General features: G+C 38.3%; 1 protein-coding gene across 1 annotated transcript in view; it reads right to left on the bottom strand.

Annotated features, from left to right (window-relative positions):
* Positions 1-2,767: 2,767 nt before the first annotated feature.
* LOC149227455 (uncharacterized) overlaps positions 2,768-19,215 on the bottom strand; it is a 43,085-nt gene continuing 26,637 nt past the window's right edge. The window contains exon 3 of the mRNA XM_089380512.1: positions 2,768-2,827. Coding sequence (XP_089236638.1) covers positions 2,768-2,827 — 60 coding nt within the window. The remainder of the gene's footprint in view (positions 2,828-19,215) is intronic.

A 19,215-nucleotide genomic window follows, 5' to 3' on the forward strand; every position in this document is an offset into this window, starting at 1 on the left:
CACTTGATTTTCCGAATCTTGTCCTTTAGCACCAACTTCCTCTGGTCATTGTTGTTTTGATATATATCCTTCAATGTCTTCCACTTTGAAAATGAAGTCTCCTTCCCATGGAGACTCAAGGCAATATGGTCCCGAACTCCCTCTAGAAGAATCTTCCTCACTCTCGCCACACATTTCTTCCATTCTGCCAATTCTTGGGCATTAGTTGTCGCTAGCTTGGGGACTTCTTGATCAATGAAGCCTTTAAAACCATTGTCCTCTAATACGGCTTCCATGCGATCCTTCCATGTTATGTAATTCGAGCTGCCATCCAGGGCATACTCTAGTCTCAATCCATTTAATGCCATTGATGAACTTTGAGATGTGATAAGAAATCGATTTTGTACCTAAAATCAAGAACTTCAAACTTAGAACTTCGAACTTCTTTGTATGTTGTTCTCCACTTTGATCACCTTTGCTTTGATATCATGTAGAAATTCTCACTATAGATTAAACTGATTATGCAATGTATTAAAGCAAAATACTTATTCTACTTCTACAATCAAACTTGCGGAAGCTTAAAGATCAACCAGAACACATATAACAGAGAAGAATCAATCACACATGAAACACAGAAGAATACTCTCGGGAAAGCCTCAGCTAAAATCCCCACTATCTATAATATCATACAAGTGGAAATATATCAGGATTACACAAGCTTTTGCTCTCACAGCTATCCAGCTCTCAGTACAATCCCTTACTCCTGCTCATAGACAAAATAGACAACACATATGCCTTCTCCTCTGTCCTCCAAGCCTCCTATTTCCTTACGCAGTTTCTCCTGGGTCCTCTAGCTACCACATGTGTAATTCTCACCTCACACACTCCTCTAACCTCTATAGTAACTTCACAATCCTCAAGGAATGAATTCCTTCTGCATACAAGAGATATTCACATGGGAATATTCTAGCAATTAATAGTACATTGTCCCTGCCTTTAATCTCAACTGGGTCTTTGCCTGAACTGGCATCCATGAGTTATTTGTGAGAGAATATTCAGTTATCTGGAGTGCACTAGTTGCATGCATGCATGCAAGCATTAACTAACTGAACTCGCAATTAGTTCCACAAACTATTTGGAACTATTTAACTAGACTTAACTCAGTTAACTGAGCTAACTAATTATAACTCAAATAAAACTCATCTCCTTAATTAAGGGATAACTTCCTCAATCAAAGGGATAACTGTTGCATGTCTTCACAAAGACTTCATGCTTGATTTTCACCAACTAATTAACTGAAGATGAATTAATTAATTATTTTTCAAACAACTAGTGAGACTAAATTCGAATTTTAATTCTCAATTTTAATTCAAGGACAAATTAAAATTGGAATATATCATGAAATGTTATCTATAGCAATGTTATTTTTAGCATTTCTTGTTGTTATTTTCAACATTAGTAAGGGCCGTCCCCGGATGCGGGTGACACGACCGCGGAGAATGGAATGCCACCAGGTTACCATGGGCGGCCCCAAGCATAAGATGAGCATTTACTGCGATCCGCCGCCATGGATTGCAAGTGTGAGTGCAGGTACGCGAAGGGACGACAATTCATTGCCTTGTCCGGGTTTCAATTACGATTTCAGTGTGCAGTTATGGCATACCGGGATCGAGAAAGAGCAGAGGAGCATAAGTATGGTGAGGGGATGGAATGTTATGCATTGGGTCAAGTTCAGATTCTGGAATTGGGATTATGGTCGTCGGCTCTCAGAGCTAAGGTTCAAGTCGCCCCTTTGGCAATTGAAGGCGGTTGCAGGTCTGCAAGGGTGGGTGACGGTGGTTTCACACCTTCCATCTCCCCTTACCCTGCTCTGTTCCGCTTTCCTGCTCTCAAGGAAATCATGGTCAAGCCTCGACAGCGCCTCATCAGCCATCAAGGCTCTGGTAGAGGTGGTTCCTCACGCCCCTCAGTCGCAAATCCACCCTCTCGATGCTGCCGTTGTCTATGCCACCAAGTTGCAGAGGCTCATCCTATCCAGTCGAGCCAGTTCATGGATTCCAGTAATCCTGATTCGGGCTCTGCCCCGCTACCTGCATTTGGAACCGCGGTCTTCTCCTTCAGCAGTGCCCAGGGCAATTCTCATATTAAAGCCCATGTCTCGGTCCTTTTTCTGGAAGAACCGAAGGAGGAGGTCGGGGAGCAACCTCGCACACAATTTCATCAGGCTGAAAGCTCCAGGGACGCTGAGGGTCTGCCAGAGGGTCGCCCAGAGCCGGACGTCGTCCCACCTTTGACTCAGGCTGCGCCTTCTTCAGAAAAGGACAAGGTCGATTGGGGCCCTCCCCCGGAAGGTATGTGCTGGATCTATGAAGAGGAGCCGGATGAATAGTCATCCGCCCGCTCAGGCTCTACCCTTCAGACAATGCTCAGGTTTTTCTATGAATTGCTACGTTCGCTACAATGGCTTACTGTATGTTTTGGGTGTCTTTGTTTGGTTCGAGAAATATATAGTTCAATGTCTGTCTACGCCCCTGCGAGGGATCTTGTTGAAGGTTTTCTTTTTCTCCTCTCTGCCCCTGTGTGGGATGTCTATTTTTGCTCTCACTGTTCCTCAATGGTTTAAAGCCCCTGCGTGGGTAATCCGTCTCAGTGGTGGTGCCCCTGCGTGGGTGTTTTGTCTCAGTGGTGATGCCCCTGCGCGGGTGTCTTGTCTCCATGGAAGGGCCCCTGCGTGGGTGATCGGTCTTAGTGGTGTGGACTCTATATGGGTGGTTTTTCTTGATCACTGTCAGTCCAGAGTGCCATCCTCGGCCTCTGGCAATATGACCTCATGACTGTAACTGTTTTCCTGTTTATGTACATAATAGAATAGCATAGTCTTAACGAGAAAAAAAAAAACATTAGTAAGTGCCGATATATCTTTTGTAGTAGGGCACCTATCTTTCTAGCCTTACCACAATGAACCAACAAATCCTTTGTAGACATTGAACATAAATGAAGAAGAAAACAATATATGTGTTTTATACCTTTAGATAAAATTTTAATGCAAATTTGGACATCATTATAATATATTTTAACAAATTTCAATTACTAAATATTTTTTTCAACCATAAATGTAACTCTCATTTTAATTTCTTTTTAAACATAAATTCATGTAATAAACAATTCTAATTTTTACTATTTTGACCAAATTATAAATCATACTTTAAAAGAATACGTTGCAAAACAAGTCAAAAACATGGTTGATAATAAATTTTGAAGAACATTCCATAAATAAATTTAACTTATATATGAAATACAAAGTATTGTTTCAACTAATTTGGACTCAACTATGTTAAAAAGAAAATGTGCAATCTCTATGGAATAAGTTTGAATGCAAATATATATTAATTTTAATAAAAATCGATAACAAATGTGTTATAAAAAAATAGTAGAGTAATTTATAAAAGCTAAAGGCATAGTGTTGTAAGAAGAAAATAGAGATGAAATAGTTTAAAGTAATCTCATTTTTAAAATAGATGAAATAGCTTAAAGTAATCTCATTTTCAAAATATAATTAAATATTTCATTTTGATCATGTAGTTTCACTTATAGTTTTATACATATTTTAATGTGGTTTATTGAGATAACAATATTGAGTTAGTATATATTTACATCAATAAACATCCCCACATTTATTTATTTTTTCATATCAAGCCTTCTATATTATGATAAAAAAGACACATAGATAATCATCACCAATTATTGATCTACCACTTGGGAAGTAGACCAGTAGCATAAGTTCAATTATTTTCAATCATATATTCTATAGACTACCATATTGTCTTTCAAAATGAAAATATAACTAGAAGTAAAATAAACCATGAAGTCATAAACTTGAAAATGGATGCACTATGATAGATCTTCTACTTGAAACATCTAGTTAGCATGATCATAATTCAATTGGTGAGTCCACCAAGTTCAACGGTTATGGCTTACTTTTAATATCTGAGGAGGATGAGTCAAAGTTTGTCGATTTCCTAGCCGTAACTTAGGCTTTCAAACTATCCAATTTTTCCATTAGTTCAATCATGCCAATTATCATTTCTTACTCAATTTATGTTGTATTAGTTAACACTCTAACCATGAGAGTTTTGATATGCCAATAAAGATTTCTAGTTTTCAAGTAAGATGAGGAATATGCTCCGGTGGAGTTGTCCACGTTAGGAATCGATTCACTAGTTTCTTAGTACACCTATTTATCAAGATTAAACATTCTATCTTGCCTAACCCAATCTTAGAATTTAGAGGTTATTGTATGGACATATTTATGAATGATATCTCTATATTTGTCATTGTAGTGCAATATGCAAGTTGGGCTCGGGTCTATCCATTAAAGATGGGGAATGGTCAAAGCTTATGGATGGGCCTGGTTATCCTCTTCTACCTCTACGATGGACATAGTAGAGACAACGTCTATCCATGGTTCAATCATATATAAAATACCATGGATATTGCACCAGACCATTTGTCACAATAGATCTACTAAAATATATTAGAAAATTTGAAATCTACAATATGAGGGTTTATTTCTCATTATATTTTTGGATTTTTTAATTATTGTTTATTGTGTATGCATGCAAATTATAATTATGTATAGAATAGATATCATCTAAATAAAAAAATTCAGAACCCACAATTGACATAAGATATATCCTAGGAAACTCTTTCAAGAGAAAACCTAGTTAGAAGGTGAGGCTTCTCTACTATCTTTCTCTTAATGGAAAATGGATGCAAGTAAAAAAAAAATGAGTTATGTGGCCCATGGGCTACTATAGTGTAAAATACTCTCTATTTTGTCTCTCCCTTTCCTCTTGACTACTCTTTTCGAAAAGAATGGAACCAATTTTCCTCCTAGTGGCTCAGTTATAACATAGCCAAATAGCCTACTAGTGGTTAGGATTGGCTCCTTCAAATTTTAACTGGAGTTAAAATATTGACTCTTATATTTTATTCATCATCATGATCACATGTCTATTTCCTTTTCATAAATAATGGGGGCCGATGTGGAATCCTATCAAATCATGGTGGTCAAAATAGTAAGGTCAATGTCTAAGTGGCACAACCTTTGCATACAGACTCTAATCAAGGTAATTATTATGTCGTTGGAAAGGTATTTTTGTGTAGAATAGGATGAAAATATATATAAAAAAAAAAAAATGTAAGAAATTTTTACCCCCCAAAAGCATTATTTGATGCCTCAAACTACTCCCGAAAGGTTTCAAACAACAATTTGCCAAACTAGGTACAATTGTAAAAATGGTCCTATGAGTTGATTCCACCACTTTTTCCACTCTGAAAGCATTGATATGGATGAAAAATAATATAATGATGTAATATGAATCATTCAGGGAGTCCAGTGATGGGAGAAACAGACGTGACGAACATAAGGAGGGAGTGGAGAACCAAAATCAGATAGGAAGTAGAGAGAAGAGGTAAGGGAGGGATAAGAGGTGCTATAGGAGGAGGAGTGGAGAGAAAAAGGGGCTAGAAAAAGGGGTATAACAAAATGTATAGCAAGTATAAGCTCGCCCAATAAGGAGAAACATGTGAGGTGAGTGGAAAACAATGAGTGGAAAAATAAAAATGAAATCCATGAAGAACACACTTCCCAGAATGAAGATCCCAATGGAAGGGAGGGAAACATAGAAAATAATAAACCCACAACTCATGTATACCACTAAGAGGAAGGCATCCACATTTAAAGTATTATTTAGAACATGACTGACATGTTGTCACTGCAACAAACATCCTCCAAAAATTTTCATACACTCTAATTTTGGAGCCTCCTTATGATCGTATGATCTGTCATTCGTTAATTTTTTTTAGTCACTTCATGATCAATTGATGCTTCACTAAGTTTTCAAGTCTTCCTCCAAGGTTATAACCATTGAAGCCACTTTCTTACACATGCTTAGTCTTTTGATGCATTCTCAAGTGCACCCTCTTCTAGCAAGCTCGGTAGTCAATATTTACCCTTGAAGATAAGAATTACACAATCCTTGAAAGGAATGCCTATGCAGTCTCAGAAAGTAGTTCCTGCACGGTGCCCAGTGATAGTGACTACCCAACTCCTCATGATAGTCACTGCACAACACTTGTTAAAAGTGACTGCGCAGTTGATAAATATAGTGACTACACGATTCTTTTTTACAATTAGTGCACAATCTTAGTTGACAATGAGCATGAAATATTGTGAGTCAGTAATGCACAATCCTTGAAAGTAATGCCTACATAGTCTTTGGAAGTAGTTCCTGATAAATGCCTAGTGACAATGAATACCCAACTCCTTATGATATTCACTGCACAACACTTGTTAAAAGTGACTGCACAGTTGATAAATACAGTGACTGCCCAATTCTTTTTTATAGTTAGTGCGCAATCTTAGTTGACAGTCAACATGAAATATTGTGAGTCAGTAATTCTATCACTCTTAGTTTCAGTGGTATTATCATCCCAGTGAGTTTCCTCAATTATCACTTTTGCACACTTTTTCTTTCATAAGTGTCACTTTCACTTTCGCAAATATCGTTTTTTCTTTCTTCCACATTCAAAAGTGCCACTTTTGCATTCTCTTCACTTTAACTTGTGTCTCTTTCATTTTCTTAAACTTTTGCAAGTGTTGTTTTCATTTTTTCTTACCGTCACAATTGGCGTTTGTAAATGATTTCACTCTTGCATGTGGCACACTTTAGTGCATCATTAGGGTCAACTCTAGAACACTCTTTTGCATTAATTGATCTTATATGTCATAATAATATGCACTAGAGACATTCCCATATCTTATCACACTTTTTGTTTGCAGTTGACATTTATGTTGTAATTTATTTTTTTAAGTGTCGTGTAACTACATTTCAATTGTCGCACTTAGAAATAAGTTTTTCTTTATTGTCGATGCAAGATATCTGTGTTGATTTTGGGTATCGTGCATTCTATTTCCTTGTGTTGATGTTATACAAGTGTGAGATCACTATTCTAGGACTTGTTTGCATGTCTTGTTCTGTCTTACTACATTGATCCCACACTTAGCCATTTTCGGATCTTTCACTCTATTCGCAACTTGTTGATCTTTTATCCCTCTTATAAATAAAAAAAATACATAGTATTAAGTCATAGTAAGCACCCTTTCCTCATGCAACTACACATTGTGCATTCATTTCCCCCAAGGATTGCGGATTGCACATTCACGGTGCTCAGTCTCTACCTCTTTCCCCTGAAATCTGCACAATCTTTCTCCTAGCCAACCATCCACTATGCATTGTACAATATTAGTAAAATTTAAAGCCTCGGTTCCTCCTTGACTTTTGTAACTTCTAATCACTTAGCTTGGTCTTCCTTGAACTGTGCATTGTGCAATCATAGTGATCAAACATACCTCACTGCATCACTATCTCCCTCAACTACGCAATTTTATCTTCTAGTCCCTTATTCTTTGCACATTGTGCAGTCATAGTGAACATACCTTCCTCACTACCTCCTAGAACCATGCACTACATAATCCCTGAGCCTCCTTCTCAGTCCTGCACTTTGTGCCATATTTATCAACATGTTGCATAAGGAACAAGATAGACTAGGAGATTTCAAGACTAATGTTGTATTTCCATGAGTGAATTCCATTTGGAGGTATTATTATCTTGACATGAAAAAATTATGGTCAAGGAGGAAGCAAGGAAAGGCTAAAATAAATTACTTTCAAAGACGGAGCAGAAGAAAGAACCATTATGAAGGACATGAAGGAATCTTAGCCCAGGACAAAGACATTACAACTCATGTTGACTTAGAAGGTTCTAACTCTCATATAGAATCTTTGGAGTGTTAGGTCCCTATAATACTAGTGTAACCCCCTTATTTTTATTGTTTTGCCCATGTAACCTACATATTATTATTGTTGTTTCCCATAGAATCCCACTATTGTTATTGTTGTGCCCTTACATTATTATTGTTATGTAGGCTTCCATTATATTGTGACCCCTTAGACTCCTATATATACAAAGGAGGTCTTGTCATTTGTATCATTCAAGAATTGTTCATTTATGTAATGTAAGGGAGGTTTCCCCCTCAAATAGGATAATTTTTAAGTTGTTAATCTATCTATTTGTGAGCTAGTTGCATAACATTTGGTATCAAAGCTTTGGATTCTAGGGTTTCACTGCTTCAAATAGGCCATCGCGGAATTTCCAATTTTAACCTTTTTGCTACAAATATTCAGAAGTTGAAATTCTAATCCCATGGAGTTGAAATATTGGTGAACTTTGTGCTGGAATTCCATATTTTGGTTCACTATATTTTCTGAGATATGGTTTGAAGAAGTTAAGGTTTTTGCATGCTCCAAAATTCAGTCTCAAGCAAGTGACCTAGGGAAAATTGTCATAAATTTCGTTTCAAACATCAGGTTTGAATTCTGTAAATTGTGCCTAAAATTTAACGGATTGTAGTTTCTTTTGTACAATTTAAAGGTTAAATTTTAAAAAAGTGACATGTCGTATTCTTACAACTTCGCTCTACTGAACTAATCTATAATCATGTCATCTTTGGGTATCTGGCATAACAATCTATTGAAGAATCCAATATTGGTCTAACTTGTGGAATTGGAAAGAAAATTCATAGGGATACCACAGGACTGAATTTCAGACCTTAGAAATATGAAATTACAGAGATACAACGATTGCAATATCGAGCTCCAAAAAAAGCAAGAAAAATGTATCTATTTTTAAAATTTTATTTGAAAAATTAATTTGAAGTTATTCAAAGGGAATATTGAAGCATAGATATAAGCATTTGCTTATAAAATGCCTCCAAAACAAAATAATTCTACACCCATTAATCCCTTAGAAAACCTACTATGACACGTGAAGAGGAGGAATTTCAACATGACATATCAAAATTACAGGACCACGTGCAATGAATTTCGCTCTCACAAAGAGCAACCAAATATTACATGGATGGTTTAAAAGTAGACATGGAAGGTTTGAAAGATGGCATGGAAGCTAATATGTATGGTTTAAAAGTAGATATGGAAGGTTTGAAGGAAGTTTTGACAAAGTTATTGCAATAAAGGCTTCCAGGTGGTGACAAGGTAATCCATGAAAATCATGATGAGGAAAAAAAGAATATGAATTATGATTTTAGATACTCCAATGTGGGGTTTAAGAACCACCCCATTCTAAAGATAGATATGATTAAGTTTTATGGAAAGGATAAAGTAACATGGATACTAAATATGGAGCAATACTTTTATCTACAGGACATGCAACCCTCACAAAAGGTACGTTTTGCATCATTATATTTAGAACCCAATCAGTTTGTATAGTATAGATGGATTTATTCTCATAAACTACTTGCAGAGGAAATGATAGAACATTATGAAGATAAAAATAGCGACATCTTCTTTAGCCAATTGATAAATCTTATAAAAAACGGTTCAATGGCGAAGCACATTGAATACTTCCAAAATTGAATATTAGGGTAACTGGTATTCCTAAGGAGCATAGGATTGATGTCTTCATAGGGACTTTAAAAAATAACATCAAGCATGAGTTTGCCTTTGGGAACCTGATTATTTGGAGAAGGCATTCAGGGTGGCAAGAAAAGTTGAAAGCAAAATTATGGCAACCAAGAAGTCTACCACTCACAACTATAAAGATGGAAGTATTGTTGCTCCTAGTCTTCAACAAACTACAAGTTTGACACAACAACAATTTGTGGAAAAAAGAGAAAAATGGGCTTGTTACAGTTGTGTTAGAAAATAGATTAAAGGTAATAACTATGCTCAGAATAAATTATTCTACATAGATTTTGAAAAGGAGGAAGAAAAGGAAAAAGAGACATCAAAAGAGGAGGATATACACCTGGAACCAACCCCCAAGAAAGAAGAAATGAATCTAGCCATCTCTTGTAATTCATTAGCAGGATTTACCACTCCTCAAACTCTCGAGATAGAAGGATATATCAAGAAGAAAAAGGTAATATTATTGATTGATTATGGTAGTACCCATAGTTTTATCCATTGTAAGATAGCCAACGAATTGAATTTCTTCCTTTATCCAACACTAGAGTGTCAAGTGATGGTTTCAAATGGAGGAACTACAAATTTATTTGGAAAGTGCCATAATATCAACCTAACCATGGGGGACTATGTATTGAATAGTCAATTCTTTCCAATCCAATGGGCAATTCTAATGTTGTACTAGGAGTCTAATGGTTACAATCTTTGGGGACGATACTTTCAATTTTCAAGAAATTTTCTTGATTTTTTTTTTGGAAGGAAAGGAAGTTGAATTACAGGGTATCGCAAGGAAACCAGGAAATAAAATTATCTCTAATCGCTTGATAAAGCTTATGAATAAAGAAAAATCGGGTGTAATTTTACAATTATGCTCACTAGATGTTCAAACATTGAACTCATCTATTTCTCTAGATCCCCAAAAAGTCTTGGACAATCATTTCAAGGTGTTTGAGACTCTCAAAGGCCTCCCACCTATTCATGATCATGATCATGCTATTCATTTTATTCCAGGAAATTTGCCTTCAAACATCAGGCCCTGCAAATATCCTTATTCCCAAAAGAGTGAAAATGAACATATGTTTGTAGAAATGTTAGAGACTGATATAATTCAACCTAGTCAAAGTTATTTCTCTACTCCAATAGTATTGGTGCATAAGAAGGATGGGTCATTGTGTATGTGTTACACAAAAATATCGTCACCATGATTATTTGCAGTCAGTATGGATCTATCATCACTTGTACTGACCTCCTAAGCAAAGTCTCAGACCTCAGCTTTTCATGTCAAGCTTTGAAAATGAGAGAAAGACATTGAAAATCAACAAAGCTCTAGTTCCGCACTTTCTCTCACTATTGCCTGTGGTCCCGCACCTCCTGTTTACAAAAACTGCGGACCTGCCTGCTCTGTCCCTAAAGGTGTGGGTGCGGACCCCTGCGAAAGTCAAAAAGGCGCAAGTTTATTCTAAAAAACCCACTTTGGGTTAATTCTAGATGATTCTAGAAGTAATTTTGACGTGGATTGGCGCTCTTAGGTGGTTCATGCATCCCAAAAGAGAAGGAGCTAATCCATTGATGAGAGGAGCTATCCCTTTGAAGGAGGGCTTTATCCCTTTGAAGGAGGACCTAGTAACTTCCCTCCATTGCACTATAAATTCAGGCATTGGGCTGGTTGCTGAGGAGGTTGGAAGCTGAACATTTTTGAGGGTAAATGCTAGTGAAATTAAGACTTTCTAGTTGAGCTTGAGAGGAGATATCACATACCTTTTTGGCTTCATCGAGAAGAGAGTGAAACTTTTCAAAGTAGAGGAGACTTCTTGCTGGACCCTGGGAGGAGCTTGTACAGCGTCAAGGCACAGGTTGTAAAGTTCTTCTTTGATTTGAATTAATACAATCAAACTCATTTTTCTCAACAAATTCTCTCATGTCATTTGTTTCATGAATTCCTTGACTTTCATGTTAAATATGTTTTATGATATTGGCTTCTCAGGTGCTATTTAATTTGTTTGCTTGTTTGTGTTTGCAGATTCGCGACAAGGGAGCTCATTTGGATTGAAGGAAGGGAAGGCTTCCACAAACTTGCGTTGGACCTAAGGTAGGCATAAAACACTTGTTTGTCTTTGTTTATAAAAGCATATTTAGAGAAAGATAGTGTGTGATTGGTTTGCTTATCATTACGTCTTTTTTAGATTCTAGGAAGGTCTATCTTGTCCGCAAGATCGACTCATTCCGTGTGACAAAATGGCGAGCATACTGGGGAACTTGATTTTTTCCTTGTTTTTACTTTGACCTGAGAAACTATGTTTTTGTTTCTGTTTTTGGCTTGCTGTGTGTGGAATTGGGTAGAGACTGTAGATCCAGGGTTATTTTTCGTTTTTCATAACTTTGGGAGAGGACCGCACCCTAGCCTTTTGACACAGTGCGTACGTATCCGCACTTTTGCTTTTAGCACAGAGTGGTACCACACCTGTGTTAACTGTGGGTCTGCGGACCCTGTCAAAATTTTGGAAAACCTAAGATTTCCTCTGTTAGTCAGCTTAGTTTTTGTTTAGAAGTTATTATCCACTGCCCAGACCTGCATATAACCTGTCAGAAGCTTTCCTTAGGTTGATTTCAATGGTGTTAGGGTTTTAGGTGAAATTCCTAGGAGTTTTGCTTGTTGGGTTTGTTTTTCATTTTGGTCTTGTAGTAGCTCTGAGCTTAGAAGTTGTAGGGACCTCAGATCACCTTGGTTTCTACCAGCCTTCTTATGAGTCTAACCATTAATGAAATCTACCTTTGTTTAGGAATCCTCTTTGTGTTTTCTCTTTACAAAACTTCGAAAAGCTTGTGTTTAAAAGTTTGGATTTTCATTTTTAAAAAGAAAACAAAATTGGTTGTTTTTTACTGATTTGTGATTCTGCATAAATTGGTCCTTAGTTTACATCTAGCTAAGTAAAACATCCTTAAAAAGACATCTTGTAGGCTTTGACTTCAAATAGGTTCATATAATTTATAGATCTCAAAGTTAGTCATTTCTATAGTTTTGAGTGTTTTATAAAATAAAAAAATCTCTTTTGGAAAAAGTTTGTTTTTGTAGTGGTTGAGTGCTTTGAAAAGAAAAGGGAAATTTTTGTGAAAATAACTAGTTGTCTCATTTTGAGTGCATTGGAAAGGACAAAACATCTTCTTTTAATTTGTTTGTTAAGAAAGATTTGTGTTTACAAAGAATTTGCATTCTCAAACTCTTTCCTAGATAGAAGTTCATCGAAGGGAAAAGATTGTTTAAATCATCTTAAGTGCATTTCTAGTGATTTTGAGTCGAGTCTTCATACCACGAGTTTCATCTCCACACCTTTTGAATTAAACAAAAACCAATAAAAATAACGCTTAAAGTAAAATTCATCTAGCAACATTTTTATTTCTAGGGCTCTGATACACCAACATACCTTAGGCTAGTGTCTTGGAGTAGGAGAGTAATTAACTCTCCAAGACAGTAAAAACAAACAAGTAGTTGTATCTTGTGGTAGGGAAGAAATCCAATTGTTGCATTTATGCTCTGGGAAAGCTCCTCTTAAAGGAGAAGCACGAGATCGTGTCCTAACCAGTGTGGGAATCAATCCTTCCTCATTGGAAACGACGCCAGATATTCACGTATTAAAAACGATAAACCTCGGATTAACCATTGTCGCCTGGGGTCACTTGTTGGTAAACCTTGGATTATGTCAAGGAGCCTTCAAGGGGATTGAGCTTTCTACTCTGCCCTTGCATGCGTATCGGATCGTAGATTGTTCCCCCAGGTATATTTGTTTCAGTTGGTAACCTTAGTGGCCATATTCTTTAGGATTCTTCCTAAGGTGACAGTGGTGGGAAGATCCCACTGTACCTGGAGCAGACGTCGGGTAGACTCACTTGGATTTTCTGGGGGGTTCTCTTCACTCGAGACGGTTAAGTGGAGGAACTTGTGCCAGTCTATTCATTAAGCAGGTTGCCGGGGTAACTGTTCCAACCACAATTTCTGTATTGAAATCTACGACATTGGATTTCATCACCAACTAGTGTTTTCAGTATAGAAAGTTACTGTTTGTGTGTGTTTGATCTCCTAGATTCTTTAGGTGTGTGATTCAAATTTGTTTGGTTCTTTAGAGGCTTTAGGTGGTTTTCATTGAGATTTTACTTTGTTTGCGTGTGAAGTAGTTAAAAATTTTTAACCGTGGTTGAATTACCGAGGAAGTCCCGTAGACTTCGGGGCCAACCTCCTGAGTTTTCACCGAGCCAGCCTGAAGGGTTGAAAGTCCTCGTAACTCCTAGAGACAGTAGAGTTGGGTCACCTGAAGAAGGAGAGTCTTCTTTGGTGGTACATCCTGATTTTCAAGCTTTAGTAGCATATTATAATCCACAATCAGTGTCTGTTTCCGAAGTTACTGGTAGCTTTTCGTCTACTAGTGATATAGGTGAGGAACCTGAAATATCCAAACCTGAAAGTGAATTTGCTGCTACTCCGACATCGGGGTTTGCTTCTCCAGCTTCTAGTGGTCCTGGTTCACCTAGGGCAGAAAGAATAATTACTCAAAATATTCCTTCTGGACTTATAGCTATCGAAGAACTTGCTACTCCGGAAGAAGAAGTAGGCATCCCTATTCCTGAAAATCAACTTGCTATTGAGCTAAGGGAGCGTGAATCAATTTTTTACAGTCCACCTAGGAGCAGTGCTTGGTATCTTTCTTTGACTAATTTCTTAGAAAACCCAGAGTTAAGTTTTTCTCCACCTCGTGTTCCTTATCACCCAACACCTAGAGGTTACTATACTTTGTTAAATATGTCAAGACAGTCGTACATGTTTACTGAATCGCCTGAATCCTTTTTGTACGGCGGTCCTTCTGTTCCCTCTCGGTATCAGTCACTTTCTGGTACTTTTTTGGGAGCATCTCCTCAACCCATTGAACAAGGGTTATTAACTGGAAGCAATTGTGCTAAGCCATTGAGCATAGAAGATATTCTCATGATGTCAGGCTCCATTCCCAATCCTCAACCTCAAGGTGGCCAGTTACCGCCTGGGGGGTAGCCTCAAAATCCTCAATTATCACCTAGGGGGCAACCTCAAGGTACCTAATTTGCGCCTAGGGGGCAACCTCAAGGACAGTACATACCTACGGGACAGTACGTTCCTCAAGGTCAACCCCAGACTCAATATGTACCCCAAGGTCAACCCCAGTATCAATTTATACCTCAAGGTCAACCCCAGTATCAGTACGTGCCTCAAGGGTATCAACCCCAAGATCAGTACTCGAACCAAGGTTTCCAACCACCCTCCGGTCAATCATATGTTCAAGGAACGGGAAATGTACCTTTGAATTATCAATCCTACCCTTAACCTGGTTATGGTCCTCAATATTCTCAACCTGTTATGGGTCCGTACCCCGGAATGAATTTAGCGTGGGATCCATCGCAAACTCAACAGGTGTTGCAACCAAATGTACAGTTGTCATCTCAAACTGGACAACCCTTAGTTTCTGGTACACCCCAGCAACCTGTCCAGTCTAATATTAAAACTTATGTACCTTTGGTAGTTTCTCAGCCTGGGCCTAGTACGCCTTGTACTCCACCTCAAACGACTGTTGCAACTGCCGCGAAATCTGTTCAATCTACCCCACCTACTTCCAGAGTATTGATAGCTCCGGTTTCTACTGTTCCTGTATCTACTCCTCAGACATCTTTACCTCCGTCTGGATCTACGATTCAAACTTCGGTTCAGATGCCTGTAGGAAAACCTGGTTCAAGTACATTTGTCACAAGCCAACCACAATTTACTTATCAACCGTACCAGGGACAGTACCACTTCGGCCCTGCTGTGCAGCAGCCAGTCTATCAGTATCAACCATACCCTGGGTACACATATCAACAACCTTAGAAACCCCAGTACGGTGCGCTTAATCCTGGTTTTCCAGGAGGATACAATATCCCAAATGCAATTCCTATTCCTAGTTATCCTGGATATCCTCCTCCTGGGGCTGGTCTCATGACCCAGAGTTTTAGGGACCCTAATCATCAGTTACCATTTATCGTAACTTTGGACTTGCCTGACTTGTCACGCCTAACGAACGATCCCATTAATTATCTTCCGTTTTGGCCGCCAATGCCGAATAAGTTTCCTAGTGATATTCCTAAGTTCGAAGGCAAATCAGGAGAGGACCCGTCGAACCATGTGATGACTTATCACCTCTCGTGTGCATCTAACTCCATTTCAGATGATTCAATCCGTCTAAGACTTTTCCAGCGCACTCTAATTGGTCTTGCGGCCAAGTGGTACATTGAGTTACCGCGAGGCACTTTTTATAATTTTAGTCAATTAGCTACCTCGTTTTTAACTCATTTTCAGTTGCCAGTCTAATATGACAATGGCACGAAATTGTTAACTTCGTTAAAGCAATCGATGTCCACTTACATTTCAGATCATATTCATGAATGGAGACGTCGACGACGTTTAGTGAAGGTTTTTATTCTGGATCAGATCTTGGATGAATGGTTTGTAAAGTCTTTGTTGCCAAAGATCACTGAAGATGTAGCTAAAGCCGGAGTTGTTACTAAGGAGCAAGTAATTGCTCAAGCACAGTACCTCAACTTGGTTTATACTCAGTCAGGTACATTACACGAGAAAATCCACGATCTTCCCAAGCAAAATCAAATCGCTGCAGCTCGTTCGAGATCTCATGCCGCCGATGGTATGATTGATATGGTTAACACTAAAAGTAAGAAGAAGTCTTCCAAGAATTCTTCTCCTATCATAACCTTGCATGATTCCTCGACAGGAGATTATTCAACGGAGATTTCCGCTGATATTCACGTTGTAGAGTCATCTACAGCCAAATCAAAATCCGGTGGGAAGAAGAAAGGGAATAAGAAGAATAAAATGGACAAAAATTCAAAGGAGAAACCTGAAAAATCGGAATCTAATGATTAAAAGCGCAAACCTCGTTATCCTTGTCTCATTTGTGACAACAAACATTTTACAAGAGACTGCCCTCATCGTGCAGAGGTTGCGAAGATTGTAAAAGGTTCCCAAACACCTACTGTTTTGAAGGATCCTTTTCCATGTAAAGACAGTAAGATGATAGGTTCTTCCTCGAGTGCCAATGAAGAACCCATACTGATGATGTCCCACGTTAGGATTGCGACTCGATCGCATGATTATGGTAGTAAAAGTCCTGTTGATGGTAAAGAAGCAGAATCTTCTCATTCTAATCCATCAACCTCAACTCCTGGTTCCGATCCACTACAGATCGAGAAACCTAATCCAGACTTGGTAATCAAACTGCCCGCCAAGGGTATACTTCGAAAGTTAGCTTTCAATCCACATGCGAGAGTGGCTCAGAACTATAACATTGTTGAGGATTTAGCTGTTTCACCCTCAGCAATGTCGGCTTTGGAAGTGTTGCAATCATGTCTAGCACAGCGTAAATTACTTTTGTCGGCTATAGGAGCTGTTGACGTTCAGGACTCGAACCTAATAATTTTCGATCTGGAAAATAGTACACCACGCTTACCTCATCAAATGGCTTCCCAGATTCCAGTGATAGTCAAAAACAGGCCCATTCATCAGACTGTGATTGATGAGGGAGCCTCAACGTGTATTATGTCGATACAGTGTTGGAGATCGCTTGGTTCTCCTTCGCTAAATCAATCCCCGACGATTCTAAAGGCCTTTGATGGTCGTGGGTTTCATCCTTTTGGCATTCTACAGGATTTGCCTATAGGGGTTGAAGGAAAAACCGTTAATCTAGATGTGGAGGTGGTTGATGCCCCTCTAGATTACAACCTTCTCTTGGGTCGTAGTTGGTCTTACACTATGATAGCTGTCGTTTCATCGGTCTTTCGGGTTACAAAGTTTCCTCATAATGGAAAGATCGTAACAATAGACCAGCTGGCTTACTTTTCATCTGACCCAGCCTCTTCTGAAAGCATTCAGCATGTCGGTAAAACGACTATCCCATATAAGGATGTTGGAGTAGGACTAGTTAAAGATGCCGGTTTACTGGGAACTTTTCCTTTTCCTCCAATCAATGCATCGTCTTCATTTGCAACTATTCATATGATTACGTCAGACACCATTGTTTATGATGATCCTTGGATCATTCCTTCTGAATCTGAGATAGACTCATTTGGTGATGTCATGCCTTTAAGTCCATATGAAATTGCATATGAGGCCGTGCAATCGTTTACTGACCCATCTTCAACCGAAATTGACTTAATGAATGTGGTCCGTGAAGAATCACTTTTCACATCAAGCTCAGATTCAATCACGTTTTCGGAACTTGTTCACTCTGATGAGAAAATTCGTGAAATCCTATGTGTAGATGATTTACCATGGGAAGATCTCCATCACAGATCTTTGTTTTTACTCGAGAATGATCATTTTGAAAATGATTTTTCATCAATTTTTACGACTGAATATGTCAAGGAACCTCAGAATCCAATGAAACATCCTGATTCAGAGTTAAATTTGGGAAACATCTCTCGAACTATTCCTATTGACATTTCGGTTAAGCCTGGAATTGTTGAGAACATTCATATAGGTGCCTCATGTACAGAAAATGAAATTCAAATATATAAGGCCCTATTTCAAGAATTCTGCGACGTGTTTGCCTGGTCCTATGAGGAAATGCCAGGAATTGATCTCGCGATTGTTCTTCATGAAATAAAGACTTACCCGGACGCTAAACCCGTCCGGCAACGTTTGCATCAGATTCACCCAAGAAAAGCTGCTGCAGTTAAAGCAGAAGTTGAAAATTACTCAAAGCAGGTTTCATTTATCCGATCCCGTTAATGGATTGGGTATCGAATATTGTTCCAGTTAACAAAAAGCAGGGGACAATAAGAATATGTATCGATTATAGGGACATTAATCGAGTCTGTCCAAAGGACAATTACCCAACTCCTTATATCGATCAAATCATTGATAATTGTGTTGGCAGCGAAATATTCTCCTTCATGGATGGTTTTTCCGGATACAATCAAATCAATATTATACCTGCCGATCAACCAAAAACGGCTTTCATTTGTCCATGGGGGACATTTTCTTATTGCAAGTTACCTTTTGGGCTCAAGAATGCCGAAGCAACTTTTCAAAGGGCCATGTCTTATGCGTTTCATGACATCAAGCACATTGTGCAACCCTATCTCGATGATTTGCTTGCTCATTCATTACATCAAGCTGATCACCTCGTCCATTTATGAACAATCTTTATGAGGTGTAGGCATTATCGGATTCGGTTGAATCCACACAAATGTGTTTTTTGTATAGAAACAGGTCGATTGTTGGGGTTTGTAGTTTCAAAAGCCAGCATTCGTGTTGATCCCTCGAAGGTCAAAGCTATTGTCAAATTGCCTCCTCCTTCGAGTCTTCGCCAACTCCAAAGTTTGCAAGGGAAAGCAAACTTTTTACGATGATTCATTCCTAACTACGCCGAGGTTACAAAGGGTTTTACCCAGTTGTTGAAACAGAATACTCCATTCTATTGGGATGAGATAGCTCAGAAATCTTTTGATGCACTAAAACACGTGTTGACCCATGCACCGTTATTGCATCCTCCCAACTACAACCAGGATTACTTCTTGTATCTCGCCACCTCTCATTCCACCATTGGAATGGTCTTAGTTCAGGAAGACAAATTCGGAACTGAACATGTGATATATTACCTTAGTCGAACTTTAAATCCAAC

Source organism: Pinus tabuliformis, chromosome J, assembly GCF_031772625.1.
Source record: "Pinus tabuliformis cultivar Carrire ecotype Pingquan chromosome J, CPIR1, whole genome shotgun sequence".
NCBI classification, from domain to species: Eukaryota; Viridiplantae; Streptophyta; class Pinopsida; order Pinales; family Pinaceae; genus Pinus; species Pinus tabuliformis.